At 43.6% G+C, this 20,123-nt stretch overlaps 1 protein-coding gene across 6 annotated transcripts in view; it reads left to right on the top strand.

Moving 5' to 3' along the window:
- The first annotated feature begins 1,747 nt into the window (after nt 1-1,747).
- The window catches only part of LOC310993748 (uncharacterized protein), a 49,341-nt gene continuing 30,965 nt past the window's right edge, over nt 1,748-20,123 (top strand). For all 6 annotated transcript variants that reach the window (XR_014595759.1, XR_014595760.1, XM_083982208.1 and 3 more), the window contains exon 1: nt 1,748-2,068. Coding sequence is in view for 3 of the 6 variants with exons in the window: in XM_083982206.1 (XP_083838332.1) it covers nt 2,042-2,068 (27 nt within the window). In the remaining 3 variants the exon portion in view is untranslated. The remainder of the gene's footprint in view (nt 2,069-20,123) is intronic.

Raw genomic sequence — 20,123 nt, 5'->3', positions numbered from 1 at the left:
TACCCCCTAACTTTTAGGCAAGAACGCCCTGTATTTTAGGTGCCCTTAACCATTAGAGGAGACGGCAGAATCAACAATCACCAGGCACATTCCATTCGATCAGATTACTTCTGAGCAAAACATGTCCATCAAGCCGAGCACCAATTCACACACTCTTTCAGTTCCAAACAAGGTACACATAAATGATGATGATAACGAGATATTAAAACTAAGAACATTAAGGAGTAGCCTATATAGTCTACTTGCCAACAATGAGTACCCGGAAATGTTGAGTACCCCAAAGTTTTATGTTAGAAATAGATAGTATGGGTCCCCAGTATTCAGAAACAGCCGGATGCTAACTTATATATATTGGGCAATTAGCACAATTGGCATAATTAGCATAAATTAGCATAATTGCCTATGGGCAATATTTCAACAAAATTGACTTGGCTGATCTGGGCAATATTGGAGTGGTTTTAGGGGTTATTGATGATGCTGAATCCATTTCTGACATTTTCAAAATTCAAAATGGCTGTCTAAACCGATGACAAGATTTTGAAATCCATCAAAATCGGCCCACTGGCGGTTAAAATTTGGTCACTTCCGGTTTAGACAGCCATTTTGAATTTTGAAAATGTCAGAAATGGATTCAGCATCATCAATAACCCCTAAAACCACTCCAATATTGCCCAGATCAGCCAAGTCAATTTTGTTGAAATATTGCCCATATAGGCAATTATGTCTGTTATGCTAATTGCCCAATATATATAAGTTAGCATCCGGCAGTTTCTGAATACTGGGGACCCATACTATATATTTCTAACATAAAACTTTGGGGTACTCAACATTTCCGGGTTCACAATGGGGCCCTATGGGCTGGCAAGTAGACTAATAATATAGGATGGCTTGCTTGAACTAGTTTAAAGGGACAACGAGGAGTTTTGGAAAAGCGAAGCGTTTTCACACTACATTTATGAGCCTCCGCGCGCACCGTACATTTCTTTGACCCGGCGCAAGACGGACTCATGTTTTCATTCATCAAAAATTAAAGTCAGAGGTTCAAAGAGGTTCACATATCATCGTAGTTCCGACCATAAACGGCGATTCTGCGGCGTTATTCTCATAACTCGCCATGAAGGAAACGCTGGTCGGCTCGACCAGCATTTCCGCCACCACTAATAATAACAAAATAACGATAGAGACAGATCGATATATTTAGCGAAAATGGAGCCATTAACAAGTGTGAGTAGCGGAGATTCATCCACATTAACGTGAGACATTTTTATAACCGAATAGAAACTCCTCGTTGTCCCTTTAATCGTAATTGATGATTGTCTGAATTTCTGGCGCCTCTGTGTCTTTGCATGTGTTAATTTAGCTGTAAAAAAAAAAAAAAAAAACGTATTTACCTACTCTTCTTTATTAACACATTGAGTTCATTCTTTTATCCATTCATGTTGATGTTCAGGTTCTTATTTTTTCACCAAGACATTCCTATGTCATAATTCCACACAATGTTTGGGCCCTAACCTGGCCCTAACCCTACTGATGAGCCTCTGGTCTGAGCGACCAGCACGCTGCTCCGGGGCAGGGCGGTGAAGGGGCGGAGTCTGTGAAGTAACTCTTTAACACAGCTGCAGGACAGGCTGCAGAGTCAACAGGCTGCAGAGTCAACACGCTGCTCCGGGGCAGGGCGGTGAAGGGGCGGAGTCTGTGAAGTAACTCTTGAACACAGCTGCAGGACAGGCTGCAGAGTCAACAGGCTGCAGAGTCAACACGCTGCTGTGAACCAAACCGGACGGAGAAGAAGGAGAAGAAGGAGAAGAAGGACAAGCTGCACTGATGACCATCCACATGGACGGGACAGCTCGGCTGCAGAAGAGAAACTTAAACGAGTTAATTTGTGTTGGACTCGACGGATTTTTTCACGGAGACGTTTGACGAGAAGTTTCTACACATCCGCAGCTAATACCCTGCAGTAATTTCCTGTTCTGAGAAGTTACGTTTTTTTTTTTTGGTGTGCTCCCTGCTGCGGTAGCGTTGAGAGTCACTTGAGACAATGGAGGGCAACAGCCTGAGCTGCCAGGTGGGTGGATGTGTGAATGTGTGCAAGCATGCTTCGGCTGTGTGTGTGGAGGGGTTAGTCAGCGAGATGATTGGGCGCAGAAAAAAAGACAAGTCATCAAATGTGATGGAAACAGTTAGTCAGATCCTACTTTTATCTTCCCGTCCAGCTGTTGCGCTAAACGATCAGGGGTCCGTTTCACAAAGCAGGTTTAGTGAAAACTCTGAGTCTGTTAAAACCCTCTATTGCATGAAATATTACTTAGGCATGGTAAAAAAAATGTTTTGCATGTTTTTATTACGTAAAATTGTCTAAATATTTAAAAAAAAAAAAAAAAAAAATCTAACTTTTTTTTTAAAGGGGGGCTCGTTAAATTGTTATTTCATTCAGTTATCTAGAAGATATAAGTGCAAGTCCATATTGAAGTCGTGTTCTGACTTCCCCGCGGTTGGTCGAAGGAAAGCATAAGGAAAGGATCACGAGTAGAAGTTCTGAGTCAAAGACTTGTTTTATTTAAGCAAAGATCTTTGGAGATTACTGTGGGAAATGGCCATTCACTCTGAAAATATGACGTGTGTAGTGATTTGCTGTATGCTTGTGATACATGACACCGAATTACACAAGGAAATTGTAGGCTACACTGTGTTCTGTCGAAGCCTGCTTGATAGAAGTGCAAATAAGGGCAACATCAGGATGGGGGTGAAGATTGTGTAAGACCACAGCAGATGCTTCCTGTGCAGGTGTGATATATCAAACTCTAACTGAAAGCAACTCCTAGTAGGGAGAGGTATGAGTAACTCCTAGCAGGGAATTGGTACGGAGAGGAACCAAGGCGGGGGGAACTGACAGAAAAAGAATATAAGAAACACTGATAAGGGTGAGCTTCTTCAGAACACAGGGCGCTCGGCTCAAGACACAGATCTTCTGTATTGTGTTCTCCAAAGATCTTTGCTAAATAAATGCTGATGATATATCAACTCTAATTCTCTGGTGCAACGTGGTTCTTTCCTTGCATCAACCAACCGCGGGGAAGTCAGAGGTGGACTTCAACATTACACACAGAGTAGATCTGTCTTAAGCAGTGATGGGAATAACGGCGTTATTTTTTTCAGTAACGAGTAATCTAACTAATTACTATTTATTTCCACCATTACAACACCGTTACCGACAATTAAATGAGGCGCGTTACAAACTACTCAGTGAAGCCGTTGTCCTCCGACTTGGCACATCTCAGCCACAGAAGCTGCAAAACTGTTTTTTTTTCTTTCTTCTCTCTCCTTTAGTGAGGGGAGGGGGGAGGATGGAGGGGGAGGGGCAAGACAACCAGATAAGTGATGACGATTGGTTAAGGCAGAGTAAGGTTTCATGCTAAGCCAATCAGAGGCAGTGTTCAAGAAAAAGTTTGTCTGGAAAGAAAATACTTTCAGGAAGCTTAAACATATCTAGGTTCATTTGAAATTATTATATTTTATTATATCCTATTTTAGAAATGGGCTGGAAAGGGTCATAGGCATAGACCGTAAAGGGCATGGACGTAGCATTCGTGACGTCACCCATTGGTTTTGGGGAGTCGTTTTTTGTGACTCAAATATGGCAGCCTGAACAGCGCCATGTTGGATTTTGGTGGGCGTGTACTTTCCATATTTGGAGGAGAGGCGGTAACTCAACGGGTCAACCGGCCGAGAACCCGCCCCCTGGCCTAGAAGCAACTGCCAAACTGAGCTAGCTGTCTCTGGACCTGTCACTCAACATTTCCACGTCCATATTTATGCGAACATTTTAAACCTAATAATAGTAAAACGGTAGAGTTAAAAAAAAAAAATTCACCCCCCTCAGAGTGTGTGCGGCGGTAGAAACTATCGGTTGAGACCAAAAAACGTGATGACCCCAGGCTTTGATCATGTTTATTGAGGATGTATATAGGGCTGTCCCAAATGATTATTTTTCTCCCGATTAATCTATCGACTATTTTTTAGATTAGTCTAACGGTTGATTAGGTCGATTAATCGGGACAGCCCTAGATGTATAACTGAGTCGAATCAAATGAAGTCTCAACAAAATTGCACTCCAATAGTGACCGTGTGTCATGAGGTGAGTAAGTGACTGAGCTGAGGCTGTGTATGTCGCTCTTAAGACGGGTGGGGTGGGGGTGTCAGCGGCGTGAGCGGGTCTCTGTAGCGGGGACAGCTCCGTGACACTACTGTGTGAGACTGACCACCGGTGAGGGGCGGGGCTCACGTCAGCACCGCTGCTCGTTGAAGACAGCAGTGATGACGTGCTTTCAAGTCCGAGTCTCCAAACCAGAAACATTTGTAACAACACCGGAAAAGTCGCTAGATTTGTCACTAGTCGCTTTTGTCAAAAGGAAAGTCATCAAGAGGGTTTGGATAGTCGCCAGATTTAGCGAGAAAGTCACCAAGTTGGCAACACTGACGTTACCTTGCGTTGCTCCTCACAGGCTCACATGCTGCCCTATTGTGCCGCATTTGGCCCGCGGGCTGGACTTTGGACATGCCTGCTCTAACCTTATATCTATTCCTAACTCCGAAAACTCCACCTTCTGTAGACAGAGAGGAGCTCCTATCCAGATGGTGAATGACCTCTGACATACCCCTTAACCTTTAGGCCAACAAAGTCACCATATCCTGTATCCCACAACCCTTAGCCATTAGAGAAAACAATCATTCACATTGAACCAGACACATTCCATTAGATCAGATTACAGATAGGAACAGGTGTTTGTGTTTTCTAGCTGTTATTTAAACTGTGTACATTTTCGTACCTTCTTGTTTTTATCTATTTATGTGCCGTACATGGGTTGCAGCAAATTTTGTCATGCACTGTATGATGACAATAAAGGATATTCTATTCTATAGAATATGGAACAGAAGCAGAGCATCAGTTCACACATTTCTTCCAGAAAAAGCACATACAAAGAAGAACATAAGATAATACAAGAAATTAAAGCAAAAAAGTTCAGGTGGATAATATACTACAAGATCTTCTTCATGTTTTTGAGTGACTTCAACACTTAAATGTCCAGTGTGTAAAATGGAAGGAAAGGGCAGTGTTTAGTTCAGTTGGTAGAGCACCCGCCCCATGTGTTGAGGCTATAGTCCTCACTGCAGGCGGCCCCGGTTCGAATCCTGCGTCGAACGGCCCTATCCTGCATGTCCCCCCCCCCCTCTGCCTCCCATTTCCTGTGTCTCTCTCTCGACTCTCCTATCCATTAAAGGCAAAAAGGGTTAGGGGTTAGATGCATCATCGAAATCACGTGTCTGCAAACCACTTATAACAGACCGTCGCTAAGTATAACAGACCATTGCTAGGGACTCCTCTGTGGTCTGATCAGAGGAGCACAGAGGAGAAGAACTTTGCAAGATATTTACCTTATGTTTCATATAAGGTTCATTAAACAGCTTCTGACTAATTGTGATGTTGGGTAACTTGTTACCGGAAGAGTGGAGTAGGGATGGAGTGATTTTCGATCAGATCGTCTATCGGTGATCGAAGGGACGATCGTGATTTTTTTTTTCAAATGGCGATCTTTAAGGCGATCTTTAATTAATTTACTGCCATAAGATGTTAAAGAAATAATCTCTAGAACCTGCGCTCTACTGTGTACTTGAAAAATGTTTCGTGGAGCAACATGTCTGCATACAGAGCCCTTGGATCTATGCAACAGAGGAGTGAATATTAAACTCTTAATTCCTGATCTTTTTTTTTCCTTCTCACTTTTTATCGGAGGTGCATGCCGCGGACGCAGGCTGTGCGGGGTGGGGCGGGTCATTAAAAAAACTGATGATGAAGTCCAGAGTGTGTTATCAGGGGTGCGCTGATGTTGACGAGAAAGCCGGCGGAGGTGTGAAGGAACCGGTGAGACGGCGGCTGGGCGCATCAGCAGAGCGGGGTTGGCTTCAGAGCAGAGAGCAGACCGGGGAGAGGGAGAGGCGGCCGCCGTGGCGGCTGCTGCACTCGCTGCACTGTGACTCTCCCACTCCTCACGAGCTCCACACTGACAAGCTACCGGCAACACAGCGCCTCTGTCTGCCCTTTCAAAGTAAAAAGCCGCTGTCTGACGTTTAATAGCGGCGGGGATGGTTGTGAATAGATGCGGTGGTGTGGGGCGGGTCAAAATACTTCATAGTATGTCATGCGTCATGCATGCGCGCTTGTCTGTGTGTGTGGACGACATAACGGAGAGTGAGCGCTATGCGGAGATGAATGAACGGAACTATATAGCAAGTTTTTTTTTTTTTTTTAAAGCTGACGTAATTGCTAACCCCCCCCCCCCCCCCCCGGCGATTGGATCGCCTATCGGCGATCGACAGTGTCCACGATCGAATGATCTGAATATAGGGCCGATTTCCCATCCCTAAAGTGGAGGCTCCTTCCACATTGTGGCTGAAAACCAGACCTGCTGATCAGAGCCTCTGACCCAGTGTCTCATCTCTCGTCTCAGTGGCACTGCGAGTCTGTGACACAAACGCGCCCAGTAAACTGTAATCTCTTGTTTATGACAGATATGACTACACAAATACACACATCGTAACATGTATATGATAATCCATCGATCCACTGATTGATTATCAAAGACTATGCACACGACCGGAAGGAGGCTTAGCAAAACAGCGGAGAAGTGACCGGACTTGCAGATGCGCTAAAAGATGCAATTTATAATTCGACAAGTCGTATTTTGATCAACATTGTCTCAAATTAATTATTTCACTCGTAAGCCGTGTAATAAGCGGGATAATGTAGAGTTAGTTGGTTGTTATGAAGAAATAAACCCCGACAGGAGAGATCAGACCCCTGAGTTTGTGGAGGGACCATGAACAGGAGTACCCTAGCTATTCAGAGTAGGAAAATGTTTCCTGTGCATTTCTGGAACAAGCATCTCTGTGGAGAGAGTTTTCTCCTTCACAAGAGACATTGGGCCTCATTCACCAATATCTTCTTAAGAACCTTCTTGGATTCTTTCTTAAGTTGTTCTTAAGAAGTTCCTTAAGAAAACCCTACGTCAGATTCATCAACGCGTTCGTAAGCCTCAGAATTGTTCGCAGCTGTGTTCTTATGCCATCTCCTCGTAAATTGAGGGCGTGTGCCAGGTGAGTCTAATTAACATAGGATTAGCATAGGTAACCGCCCCATCAATGCCCATAAAAGGGCATGAGACTGCAGGGCCGTGTGCACACAGAACCCACAGGCACTGAGCAGAGAAGGTGAAGTGAGAAGGAAAGTTGAAATGCTCAAATGAAAATCTGGGAGGGAGCACCAGACTCCAAACGTAAAAAGAACTTAAGTAGTGAAGTGGCGCTACTGCGGCAGGAATGAGACAAAGAAACAAACAAAAAGCTTATATTTAGTTTATATTTTTATATTTATATTTAGGCTATATTTAGTAGCGTCAGCAGTGGATGCAGCTCTTCGGTTGTTATCAGAGAGACCACACTCTCACGTGTGCCATCATAAATATCATCATTATCACATATGAAAAAAAAACTGTTGTGTGTAGTGTGAACACTTACAGTAAGTGCACTGTTGCAGCCCGCAATTAGGAAAAAAAAATCATATCGGCAGCTGTATGCCCCCCCCCCTCCCAAAAAAAGAGAAAAAAAAACAACTGATATGAATTAAGTGTCTATAATGTTTTTTAAGAGACTGCAATGATTTGTCAAATATTATTATTAATATATATGATTATTAAAAACATCATAAAAGATAAGAAAATAATTCTTATTCAAATCATATAATATCATACAACTGCAGAACAAAAGAAAACGCTATAATCGGTTATTTTTGCAGAAGTCTCAGCACCTAAAAGTGCGTAAATATACTCCTGACTGTTCGTAGATTTTGTTCTTAGTTAAGAACAAATTCTGGATAAGAAAACATTCATGAATGCCACAATCTTCGTAAAAACTTTGTAAGTAGGACTTAAGAACAAATTTGTTCTTAAGAACGGTTCGTGAATGAGGCCCAATGTGAATGCACAGAGAAGTGTCCTGAAAGCTGGGCATGTGGACCAGCTTGTATTCCTCCACAAAAACCTTGAGATTAAAAAATAAGCACTGAACTGGAACAACATGTAAAATCCAGTATGTATCCAGTAAGTGAATTTCAAGATTTGATTGGAAACATATTTCATAAGTTAAAGTATGGCAGCTGAAGATGTTAAAACCTAATTTCATCTACTAAACAAAATTTTCTAACATTCAAATTTGGCAGGATGGTTAATAAGCCATATGTCTGTTATGTGACTAATTCAGAAAACAAATCTAATTTCACTTTACACAGACTTGAATGTCTATTTTAAGAATCCTACAACCACTTTCATATTTGATTACATATATACATAGAGAGGTATACATTAATTCCTTTGTGGTAACAGTCAGAAAGTGTTGATGGTGCAGAGACCATGTTTTATTTTGATAAATTTTGAAATCAAAAACTCCTCACACTGATTGTGAACCTCTAAGCAAAAGTAGTGTTATGTTTGATTGTACAGGGACTGCATATATTTGCAAGTATTTGAGACTTTTACTGATGGGTAGATAGCCTATTCATTTCTTCAGCCTTCACATAAAGAGCCGATGTTGCAGGGACATTTGCTTTTTCAACTTTAGAAATTTTAACCTGTTTATAAGGTATATTACAATTAAAGGTGAACCTTTTAACAGAGTCAAACAATCTGTTAACTTTTTTTCATTTGTTGTTTAGCCAAAAAAACCCTGCAAATGCTTTTATTTATTCTCTTGTGAAATACAAATGTAGATCCCTCTGTTCCAATTCAGTAAGCTGATGTTAAGCATGTAACAGCATTGTGTATTTACAGTTTTCCTGCAATTAAATTCTTTAGAAAACTCAGTATATCGTCGTGCCTATGGCATCACAATATATCCTATCGTTGCCCTTGTATCGTGATACGTATCGTATCGCCGGATTCTTGCCAATACACACCCCTACTAGCAACAGGTAGAAACAAGTGCCAGAGACAAGTTCAGAAGTGGATTGTACTACACAGGAAAAGCCGGGTCGTTCAACAGAAGGAAAACAATCAAAGCAACATGCATAGGCGTCATTTACGCTGGGAACATGTCCCCACCACTTTTTGTCAAGAACAATTTTGTCCCCACCACAAAATTAACTTAACATTATCCTAATGAAGAATGACGAAAAAAACGTTGATAAACTATGACAAAATAGGCAGCCGAAACAGTGTGCACAGCGCAGAGCTTCTGCTGGAGCCAACTCGCAACAATGTAGCTTCGATTAAAGAGTTCTCACAGTCCGGACGAAGCCTCGCAGGCACTTGGCTGGTTACACAGGGAGCGTGCTTCTCCTGCTCTCTCCGCGCCGGTCAAACATCAACCACTCGTCTGTACTCGGTTTTCCACACACACAGCAGGTCTGTCTCTAGCTCTGTATGTATGGATGTGTGTGTGTGTGTGTGTGTGTGTGTGTGTCTCGTGTGCAGACGCAACTGAAAATTGACCGGATTCTCTCGCCTTTTCTGTGCCCGACTTCCTGTCTGGTACGAGCCGTCTATCCAGCTTGACAGACAGCGCTCACGGCTCGCGTGAAAAATAGAACAAACGGCGAACTGAAGCGCATATGGTCATTGTCCCCACCACTTTTCAAAGTAAACTGACACCCTTGGCAACATGTGTCAACAGCTGATATTCTTCTGGGTCCTGTTTCAGATAGTGGGATTTGTGCAGACTCTGAGTATATGACTCTGAGATGAGGGAAACTCAGAGTTTTCCGTTTCATAGAGCCGGCTCAGCGTAATGCTGACTCAGTTGCTATGGTAACATGTGCTGTGAAGCAAACCTGCTCCCTGGCAGGTTTGATCCATCTAAGCCTGAGGTTGATGCCCACTGAGCGTGGAGCAGGAAGCAGAGACATTGTGAATGAAGTCGTGGACATCAAAGTGAAACTTATTTAAAGGCTGTTGAGCGGATTATTAGAGTATTTTCCTTGTAATGAGTAGTAAGGTAGTCTTTGAAGTAGTTGTAGTAAACCTTGTTGCAATCCTGTTAACTCCATTAGTGGAGACATTTGTGTACTGAATACAATAAACCTGGGGGCAGAGGAAGGACACTAGGATGACCCACGTACAACCTTGTTTACTAACTGAACTAGGTTGTAAATTCCTATAGGTAGCCTACAACAACTGGGGTAGCCATTTGTTGAGTAATACATCTGTTGACTTGTTTTATGGCCTGGGAAAGCTAGCGCTTGTAGTAGTAACCAGAGTCATAAAGTGGGGTATAAGAAGGGACTGCAATCTCTGTTCTGGGGGCACTACTCTGAGTGACAACCTGCATGAGATTGACCAGATAGTTGTGTTCCTCTAACATGAAACAGCCATATGTGCAGTAACAAGAAGGTTTGCTGTGACAGTCTGAAGAGCATGGAGGAGAGACCAGAGTTAGACAGGGTGTTAGAAAGGCATCAAAGGCAGGGATGATACTGCCAGAACCTGACCAAATTACCTACACCAGGCTGCTGGTGTTAGAATAGAATAGAATATCCTTTATTGTCATCATACAGTGCATGACGAAATTTGCTGCAACCCATGTACGGCGCATAAATAGATAAAAACAAGAAGGTACGAAAATGTACACAGTTTAAATAACAGCTAGAAAACACAAACACATCAGAAGCACTCTTAAGAGTGCAATTACTGGCTAAAGCAGCCCAAAATTAGCTCTATGAGCCCCCGTGCTCAGTGTGAGCCATGATAGACAGACACATTCAGTGACAGGTTCAGAGTTCTGACAGCCCATGGATAGAAGCTGTTCTTTAGCCTGTTTGTCCTGCTCTTCAGGGTCCTTAACCATCTGCCTGATGGCAGCAGGTTGAACAGGTGCTGACCGGGGTGGGAGGTGTCAGCAGATATTTTCAGTGCTCTGCTCAGGCACCAGGAGCTGGCTATGTCCTCCAAGGGGGGCAGAGAGCAGCCAATGATCTTTTCTGCAGTCCTAGTTACCCTCTGCAGAGCCCTCTTTCCTGCAGCCGAGCAAGAAGCAAACCACACAGTCACACAATACAACATCACAGATTCAATGGTGGCTCGGTAGAAAGACACCAACAGTTTCTCCTTGAGGTGGTTCCTATGGAGCACCCGTAGGAAGTGGAGTCTCTGCTGGGCCTTCTTAATCAGTGCTAAAGTGTTGGTCGTCCAGCTGAGGTCTTCCTGGATGTGTGCCCCCAGGAATTTAAAGGAGGCCACTCTCTCCACACCCTCCCCGTTGATGCTTAGTGGAACATGGTCCCCTCTCCTCCTCCTGAAATCAATAGGCGCGTTTCCACTGCAGGAACTTTGGGGTAATTTTACGGGGCCAGTCCCGTTGTTGCATGTCTCCACTGCAGGAACCTCCCCCACAGGGCCGTTTACAGGAACTTTTACGGGGCAGAACGGAGTCCCTGCCTGGGGGTAGGTACTCAGATTGGCCCTCAAAAAGTCCTGGTGGGGCTTGAGATTTACTCTGTGCTGCTTGGTCTGATCGAGACGGCAATCCCATCTTTTTTGTATTTATTTATTTTAGAAAGCGTCTATACTGCCAGAAAAAGAGCGGTAACGAAATGTAAATGGTCATGTGAAAAATAATTTTTGATTGATTGATTGATTGATTGATTGATTGATTGAAAACTTTATTGAACAACATTAGACAAGTGTTCAAAAGGATTAAAAACACAATAAAGCCCAAAGGCTTATTTCCATTATGGTCCTATTTGATGGTAGACAGTACACATGGATTTAAAAACAAGGAAGAAAAACACACAACACATGGACTAAAGACATGGGAGAAAGACACTAAGGCACGTAGACTACAACATTGAAGAAAAAGAACAAGATGAAATAGAAAAAACAAGGGATTTGGTCCCAAACAGAAGCAACAAAACTTTTAACAGACACACAAACAAACAATACAATAATCTAGTGCTTCACGGCTCTTTTGATAAAGTTAATTTATTGATTAGCTAACCATTTTTTTATTGAGCACTTAAAAAGAAAGTAGAAGGAGCTAACAGCTTTAAGGTTTAAAGGAAGGCCATTCCACAAGACAGCTGCTGAGTAAAGAAAAGAAAACGTTCCCATACAGCTCTTAAATCGGCAGAGCCTGTAGTCAGTGGAGCTCCCCCTGGTGGAGTAATTGTGTGTGTCACTGACTTGCCAGGTCCTTTGGCAAACCTTTGTAATGACTCTTCAGGCCATAAATTCCCCTGATAATTTCTTGTCTAAGATACGGCCTAGGTAGGTGACCATTTCCCTGGCTGTGATTATAAAATTACCTAGTGTGACCCTAAATTCTTGTGACTTTCTTAGTTTGTCTCTGGACCCAAAAAGAATTTATTCTGTTTTGCCAAGATGAAGAGACAGCTTATCATCTACCAGCCATTCACTGAGTTTGGAAAGTTCTATACTAAGCAGCCTTTCCACCTCTGATTTCTCTTTATGAGAGACTAGTATGACCGAATCATCAGCAAATAGATACAGATGGCAATCTATGGCTGACGGCATATCATTCACATATAGCAAAAAGAATAACGGACCTAAAATACTCCCCCTGGGGAACTCCACATGTTAATCTAAGAGGTGAGGACAAGGTCCCTTCCACATCCACCACCTGTTCTCTACCTACCAAATATGACCTCACCCACTGGAGAGATGAATCAGAACAGCCAAGGGCTTTTAGTTTGTTCAAAAGGATATCATACTGGACTGTGTCAAACCCTAGAGGGACAATAAAGGTCTAAAGTAAAAAAAAAAAGCCGTAAGACCCCGGTGGGTCCTGTCTGCAGTGGAGACACGGCCACCGAGAGGGCCGACTGGGAGGACGGTTCCTGTAGAAGTTCCTACCCCCTCCTTTTACCAGGAACTCCTCCAGTGGAAACGTGGGTAATGACCATCTCTTTGGTCTTGGTGCTGTTTAGCACCAGTTTGTTTCTGGTGCACCACTCCGCCAGTATCCCAATCTCCTGCCTGTAGGCTGACCCCCCGTGATCAGGCCGACCACGGTAGTATTATCGGCGAACTTGATGATGGAATTCGTGGGGTGTTTACAGTCACTCGAGTTTCTTGGATGGTAAAGCGGTGTGTGGTCCAGGACAAGTCTTCCATGATGTTTACTCCCAGGTATTTGTAGCTGCTCACTCTCTCCACCGGAGTCCCATTGATTGTGACGGGTGTGTAGCTGTTCCTCTGCCTCTCCTCCTGAAATCCACTACTATTTCCTTGGTCTTGGAGAAATGTAGGTCCAGGTTGTTGTTTTTACACCGAACAGCTAGCCCATCTACCTCTGTTAAATAGGCAGTCTCGTTGTTATTGGAGATCAACCCCACCACCACCGTATCATCCGCGAATTTAACAATGGTGTTGTTGGGCTGTGCAGTCATGTGTAGTGTGTACAGCAGAGGACTTAAAACTCAACCTTGGGGGGCTCCGATGTTGAGTGTGTGTTGCATGGAGGTGTGTGTCCCCATCCTCACCACCTGTGGCCTGGCAGTCAAAAGTTCGGCATGACCCGTTTTAGGTTGGTCCTGACCCTATAAAACAGCTAAAGGATGAGATTAAAGTGCAGAGACAATAGTAAAAACATCTAGGGACAACCTAAGAATGCCTGCCTGAACAAAAAAAGTTTTAAGCCCTTTTTCCAGTGTCCACAGACTGGGGTTTTCGTAGATGTTCAGGGAGGGAGTTCCAGATGTGGGGGGCAGCAGAGCAGAAGGCTCGGTCTCCATCATGGTACGAAGTCTTGTGCGGGGCTCAGGGCTGCCGCAAGGGGGGTGCAAACAGGGTGACCGCCTCGAGCCTCGCGCTGTGGAGGCCTCGCGCCAGGAGAGGGGAAAAAAACGGTCCGTAATTTCTCCAGTTTATCTCCCGATTTTGAAGGAAACCAGTAAGGGGGATATTTGCCACAGTATCTGGCAACCCTGGTCTGCCTGTGCCTCGCACCTCTGTCACTCGCTAGAGGCAGCGATATGCCAAGTTACAGGTAGAGTTGACAGTCCACCTCTGTGATTTTGGCCGCCGCCTTGATCAAAGCGTGTGGGGGCCGTTTCATATGTAGCGAGTAGCGTCAGCGTGGATCTGCACGCGGTACCGGAGCTTTATTTTAAAACAACAACAACCTTTGTCATGGTGGAGAGCTGAGAACAGCTGAGTGTTCCTCTCTGTTGAGGTGGAGTTGTCACCTCACCCAGGTCCGTTGATGCAGTGTAGGAAGAATACTCGGAGAGACGATCAAGTAATTCACACTTAAGTTTTAATGCGCAGTTTGCAAAGTGCGGAGACCGCTACAGCATACAAGATGTGAACACCACTCTGTACACCACACAGTCTGAGGCTTCCTTATTCTACCCGTGGTCATATACTCTCGTGCTTTGGGGCGGATTTCCTTGTTATTTCCTTGCTGCACCATCCGTCGTCTAAAAGAGTGTTTCCTGAGTTAAGCATAACAACTCCAAATATGGTATCATCTACTATTCCTTATGTGCAGGATGTACCAGGGCACACTTTTCTTCCAGAACATTCTGACCTCACGGATGTTTAAGTCTATAACCTTTGAGCAGCTGGTCTACATCCTCAAACACATAATGTTCTATCTTGGATGCAGAGAGGTGAGTGTCAGAGGCACTTCCTAATTTCAAATCACACAACACAATAGAAGAACAAGAAGAAGAAAGTTTATTCATAGCACCTTTCACAGACGACAGTCACAAGATGCTTTACAAAGCAGAGTGCGATAGGCAAAATTCAGTGACACATTGACAGACACAAATCAACAAGCAATAAAAAACTGTTACAATTACGAGAAATTAATAAAACACCAGTGTAAACAGGTGTGTTTTTAGCTGTTTTTTAAATGAAAAATGGAGGAAGCTGCTCTCAGCTGGGGAGGCAGGGCATTCCAGAGCCTTGGGGCTACTGATTGAAAAGTCCGGTTATAAGCCTCGAGCGGGGGTCGGCAAGTAGGCCTTGGTTTGAGGAGCGAGTGGTCTAGATGTGGTGTGTGGGTTCAGAGATCAGAAATGTAGGTGGGGGCTAGTCCGTGAATGGCCTGATAAGTTATAACCAGTAGTTTAAAATTAATCCTAAAATATACCGAGAGCCAGTGTAGAGAGAACAGAATAGGGCTGATGTGTTGTGATTTACGGGACCTGGTGAGAAGCCTGGCAGCAGCATTCTGAATTAATTGGAAATGGTCTGTGGAAGATTTACTTTAAGGCAGGAGAAGAGTGAATTACAATAATCAAGGCGAGATGTGACAAAGGCGTGAATGATCATTTCTAGTTCAGATGTAGAAACCATAGTTCTGAGCGATGTTTCGGAGGTGAAAAAAGCAGGTCCGGGATAGATGATTGATTTGTTTGTCAAAATTCATATGCTGATCAAAGATGACACCAAGATTCTTAAGGTTGGGGCGTACCAATGGTTTTAGGGAACATAACATTGTTCACCTCGGAGACAACACTGTCAGCACCAATGATAAAGAGTTCCGATTTGTCAGTGTTAAGCTGTAGAAAGTTGCTGGCCATCCAGCTTCGGATTTCGGCCAGGCAATCACATAAAACATTAAGATTATGATTACCGCTGGGGTCGAGAGAGAGATATAGCTGAATATCATCGGCATAACAGTGGTATGATATCCCTTTGTACTTAGAAATGATTTTGCCTAGTGGGAGCAGATAGAGGGCAAAAAGGATTGGATCCAGGACCAATCCCTGAGGCACCCCACAAGATAGGGTAGCAGACTCTGATCTAAAAGGGCCTACGGACACAGAGAAGCTTCTTCCCGACAGGTATGAGATGAACCAGTCAAGGGCTTGCCCAGAGATACCCACATAATCCCTAAGTCTATTAATGAGGATACTATGGTCAACTGTATCAAAAGCTGCGCTGACGTCTAAAAGCAGCAGAACAGAGCACTTGCCAGCATCAGAGGACATGATATGATATCGTTAATGACTCTGAGGAGAGCAGTTTCAGTGGAGTGTTTCTCACTAAAGCCGGACTGAAATTTATCAAATAAACTGTGGTTGGTCAATGCAATATTGAGCTGCTTAGCGACGAAGAGAAAGGCACCTTAGAAATTGGTCTATAGTTGTTCAGGGTCGATGGGTCAAGGTTGGGTTTTTAAGGAGAGGCTGTACAATGGCTTGCTTGAAATAGGTGGGGACATGGCCGGTTTCCAAAGACATATTGATAATAGACAGAAGACAAGGACCAATTGTGCTAATGACGGATTTCAGCATGGGAGTAGGTAAAATGTCTAATTGGCAGGAGGAGGACTTAGCAGAGCTGACGATTTCAACTAATTCTTGCAGGGAGACTAGGGGCAGGACTAACAATGTTTATTGTGTTAAAGAGAAGATTTGAGTTATGTCAGGAAATGAGGTTTGAAATAAATAATGCTCTAGCAGGTTTTTAAGGTGGAGACAGTGTACCTGAAGCTGCGTGGACTTCCACAGGCGTTCCACCCTACGACATTTACATCTAATAAGCATAGCTGTAATATATCATCAAAAGGTACAGTCTGCGAATGGTCATGATGGCGTCTGGTCTCAGCCGCGCCATCTTGGACAGATCATCATGTTCAAGTGCTAACCGGAAGTCACGTTTGTTTACATGCTAATAGTACACGCTAATCAACTTTCTTGGAGCATTAGAGACATAAAACATTGTGGGAACACCACCTGTTGCAGCTCAAATGAGACAATATCATAATCAGTGTTGGGAAGTAACGCGTTATTAGTAACGCCACGTAACGCCGTTACTTTTTTCAGTAACTAATAACGTAACATGTTTTTTTAAAATCAGTAACTCCGTTTCCGTTACCAACCGCTGCGTTACTCCGTTCCTTTTGGTGAGGTTTTACAGCGGCACACACTTCCTATAACATTTCAGACTTGAAAAGGTAACGTACAGTAGCATATTTAGCTACTTTGTTAACTCGGTTGCCTCAGATGGTGAGGCGATGAACAATTAAATTAAATACTTACGCCAAACAATTTAAGAACAACAACAGAAAAAGCCAGGAAATATTGGGAAATAGTGAAATACATCACACACACACAGTGCTGAGTAGACAACTTACATGGCCAAAGTGCAAGATAAGTGAAATTGAGCTGTCCCCCCCCTTTTTCCTTTTGAGTGAGGTTTGCCAAAAGGTTTGGTAAACAGGATGAAACCTGTACACCCACACACAGCCTGGTTTTGGTTTAAGAGAAAAATCAGACACGTTAAAATCAGCAGAAGATCAAAAAGACACAGGTAATAAAGTACATTAAATAAAATAGCTAAAGGAGGAGATTAAAGTGCAGAGACAATAGTAAAAACATCTAGGGACAACCTAAGAATGCCTGCCTGAACAAAAAAGTTTTAAGCCCTTTTTTAAAAAGCCCCGTTTCCACTATGCGGTACGGTGGTACGGTACGGCACCATGGAACCGTACTGGTCCCATGGTACCCATTACCATTTTTGTAACCCTTCTGGTTGGGGTACCTAGCACACTGGACCGGTTCCCATGGGGAGGAGCCAAAGCACTGCGAGCTGGTGATTGGTCGAGCATATGGCGTCATCGCGCAGCGCGACGGATATCTGAAGCACAACAAGACACCCGCGCCATTTAAAAAAAAAAAGTCTGCTAGCAACGGAGTCTGGAGTGCCGAGGAGGTGCAGGTTCTGTTCTCTGTTGTTGGTGAGGAGGCTGTGCAGCGGGAGTTCGAGCACTGTGCGGAATGAGAAGGTTTTCTAGCTGGTTGCTGTAAAAATGGCAGAGAATGGGTTCAACCGGGCTGCGAGCCAGTGTCGCGTTAAGCTAAAGAAGCTTCCCAGCGACTACAGACGTAAGTCGACATAGTGACGCCCCTTTATACAATGGAAACGCAAAGCTGACCATATTCAACCCGAACCGTACCCGTACCAATCCGTACTGTGCCGTACCATACTGACAGTGGAAACAAGGCAAAAGTGTCCACAGACTGGGGTTTTCGTAGATGTTCAGGGAGGGAGTTCCAGATGTGGGGGGCAGCAGAGCAGAAGGCTCGGTCTCCCATGGTACGAAGACTTGTGCGGGGCTTATGGAGGAGGTTTGTACTTTGGGACCGGAGGTTACGGGTAGATGAGTGAGGGGTAAGGAGGTCTTTGAGGTATTGCGGGGCGTTGCTGTAGATGCAAAGGTGGGTGATGAGGGCGATCTTGTATTGAATTCTTGAGGGCATCACAGTTCTGAATGAATTTAAGTTTCTGAAGGTGTTTGTTGGGTATACCAATGAGCAGGCTGTTAGAGTAATCAAGCCTGGAGGAGATTAGGGCGTGGACGAGTTTTTCTGCATCAGAGAAAGTGAGGAAGGGGCTGAGTTTAGAAATGTTCTTTATATGGAAAAAGCAGGTTTTGTACAGATGTTTGATGTGGTTTACAAAGGTAAGTTGTGGGTCCAGCTTCACACCGAGGTTGGTAACTGAGGTAGAGAGGGGGATGTCTTGACTGGAGAAGGAGATGGTGATTATGAGTGATGACTGGACCTGATGAGGGGTGCCAATTTGTATGGCTTCGGTTTTAGAGCTGTTTAGCTGGAGGAAGTTGTGATTCATCCATGCCCTAATCACCCAGGCAGTTGGAGAGGACTAGAGCAGGTGATGATGAGAGGAACAGGGTAGAGCGTAGGTTGGGGTCAGTTCGGAGGTACAACTGAGTGTCATCGGCATAACAGTGAAAAGAGATGCCGTGTCGGCTGATGACATGACCCAGTGGCAGCATGTACAAAATGAAGAGGAGGGGTCCTAGGACAGATCCTTGGGGGACACCACAAGTAACAGGGGCTGTTTGGGAGAGAAGGGTCTGGCTGCGGCCAGCGGTGTTTCCGTCATGACATTTGGGCGTTCCTGGCTGGTAGCGTTTCGTTTCCGGTTTAAGTAGCATTCTAGCGAGCGACTAACTGGTAGCGTTAGCCACCGGTGTAGGCACCAAATGTGGGGGCTCCGGGCTGCCAAAACCGTTTTGACTAAATCTGATGTTTGTTAAGTCTGTAAAACGAATTATTGAACAAACATTACTATTTCTGTGTGCACGTTTTTGTAATTAGTCATGGTTGTCGTAGTTGTTAGCTTTGCTACTGCTGACAGCTAACAGCAGCAGCAAATTAACATCACCTCAGCTGTCAAAACCCTCCCGTTGTCGGACACGACATGAAACTACTCCAGTTAGCTCAATCATGTTGTAACTAGGATATCCGCTGGAAAAAATGTTTTTTTTCATGGGCCGTTTATTGAGTTATTGTTTATTGATACTGCTAACGGCTAACAGCTAAAGGTTAGCCCAGCTAATCTAAAATGTTTGTTCAACAATTCGTTTTATAGACTTCATAAACATCAGAGTTGTCGCAACGGTGACGTGAAAATGTGACATATAGCTAAAACCTCGTCCGTATTGTTCTCATTAAAATTACGTGATGATTATAAATAAAGTCACAATGTCTATCAACCAGTCTATGCTATCAACAATACAGTAACGGTGGAATCGAGTGTCATTCTCCGGAAAGTGGTGGATAGTCGGTTCCGTTTGCATTTTTATAGTGGTCGAAGTATTTGTGATCATTAATCATTGATCGCATTTAGTGTTGTCACGATACCAACATCGGTACCAACATGTTTTTCGATACTTTTCGATACTTTTCGGTACTTTTCCATATAAAAAGAGAACACAAAAAATGTCATTATTGATTGATAATTTTTTGACCATAAAACAGGAAATCAGTAAACAGTTACTGCTGCTGCAGGATTAACATTCCATCTATATTAATCTGAACTCTTCCTAAATTAAAAAATGTCTGTTTAAAAATGAACATCAACTTGTTTTCTTTGCATTATTTGAGGTCTGAAAACACTGCATCTTTTTTTGTTATTTTGACCAGTTGTAATTTTTGGGAGAAATTGTTATCAGTAGTTTATAGAATGAAACACAAATGTTCATGTTACTCAAACATACACCTATTGTTTCCCATATGTAGACCAAATTGATTCTGTTCCCCCCACCCCCATCAACGCAATATCGTTCCGTTAATT

Source organism: Trachurus trachurus (assembly GCF_905171665.1).
Source record: "Trachurus trachurus genome assembly, chromosome: 11".
NCBI classification, from domain to species: Eukaryota; Metazoa; Chordata; class Actinopteri; order Carangiformes; family Carangidae; genus Trachurus; species Trachurus trachurus.
This window is presented reverse-complemented; position numbering and strand designations above follow the sequence as displayed.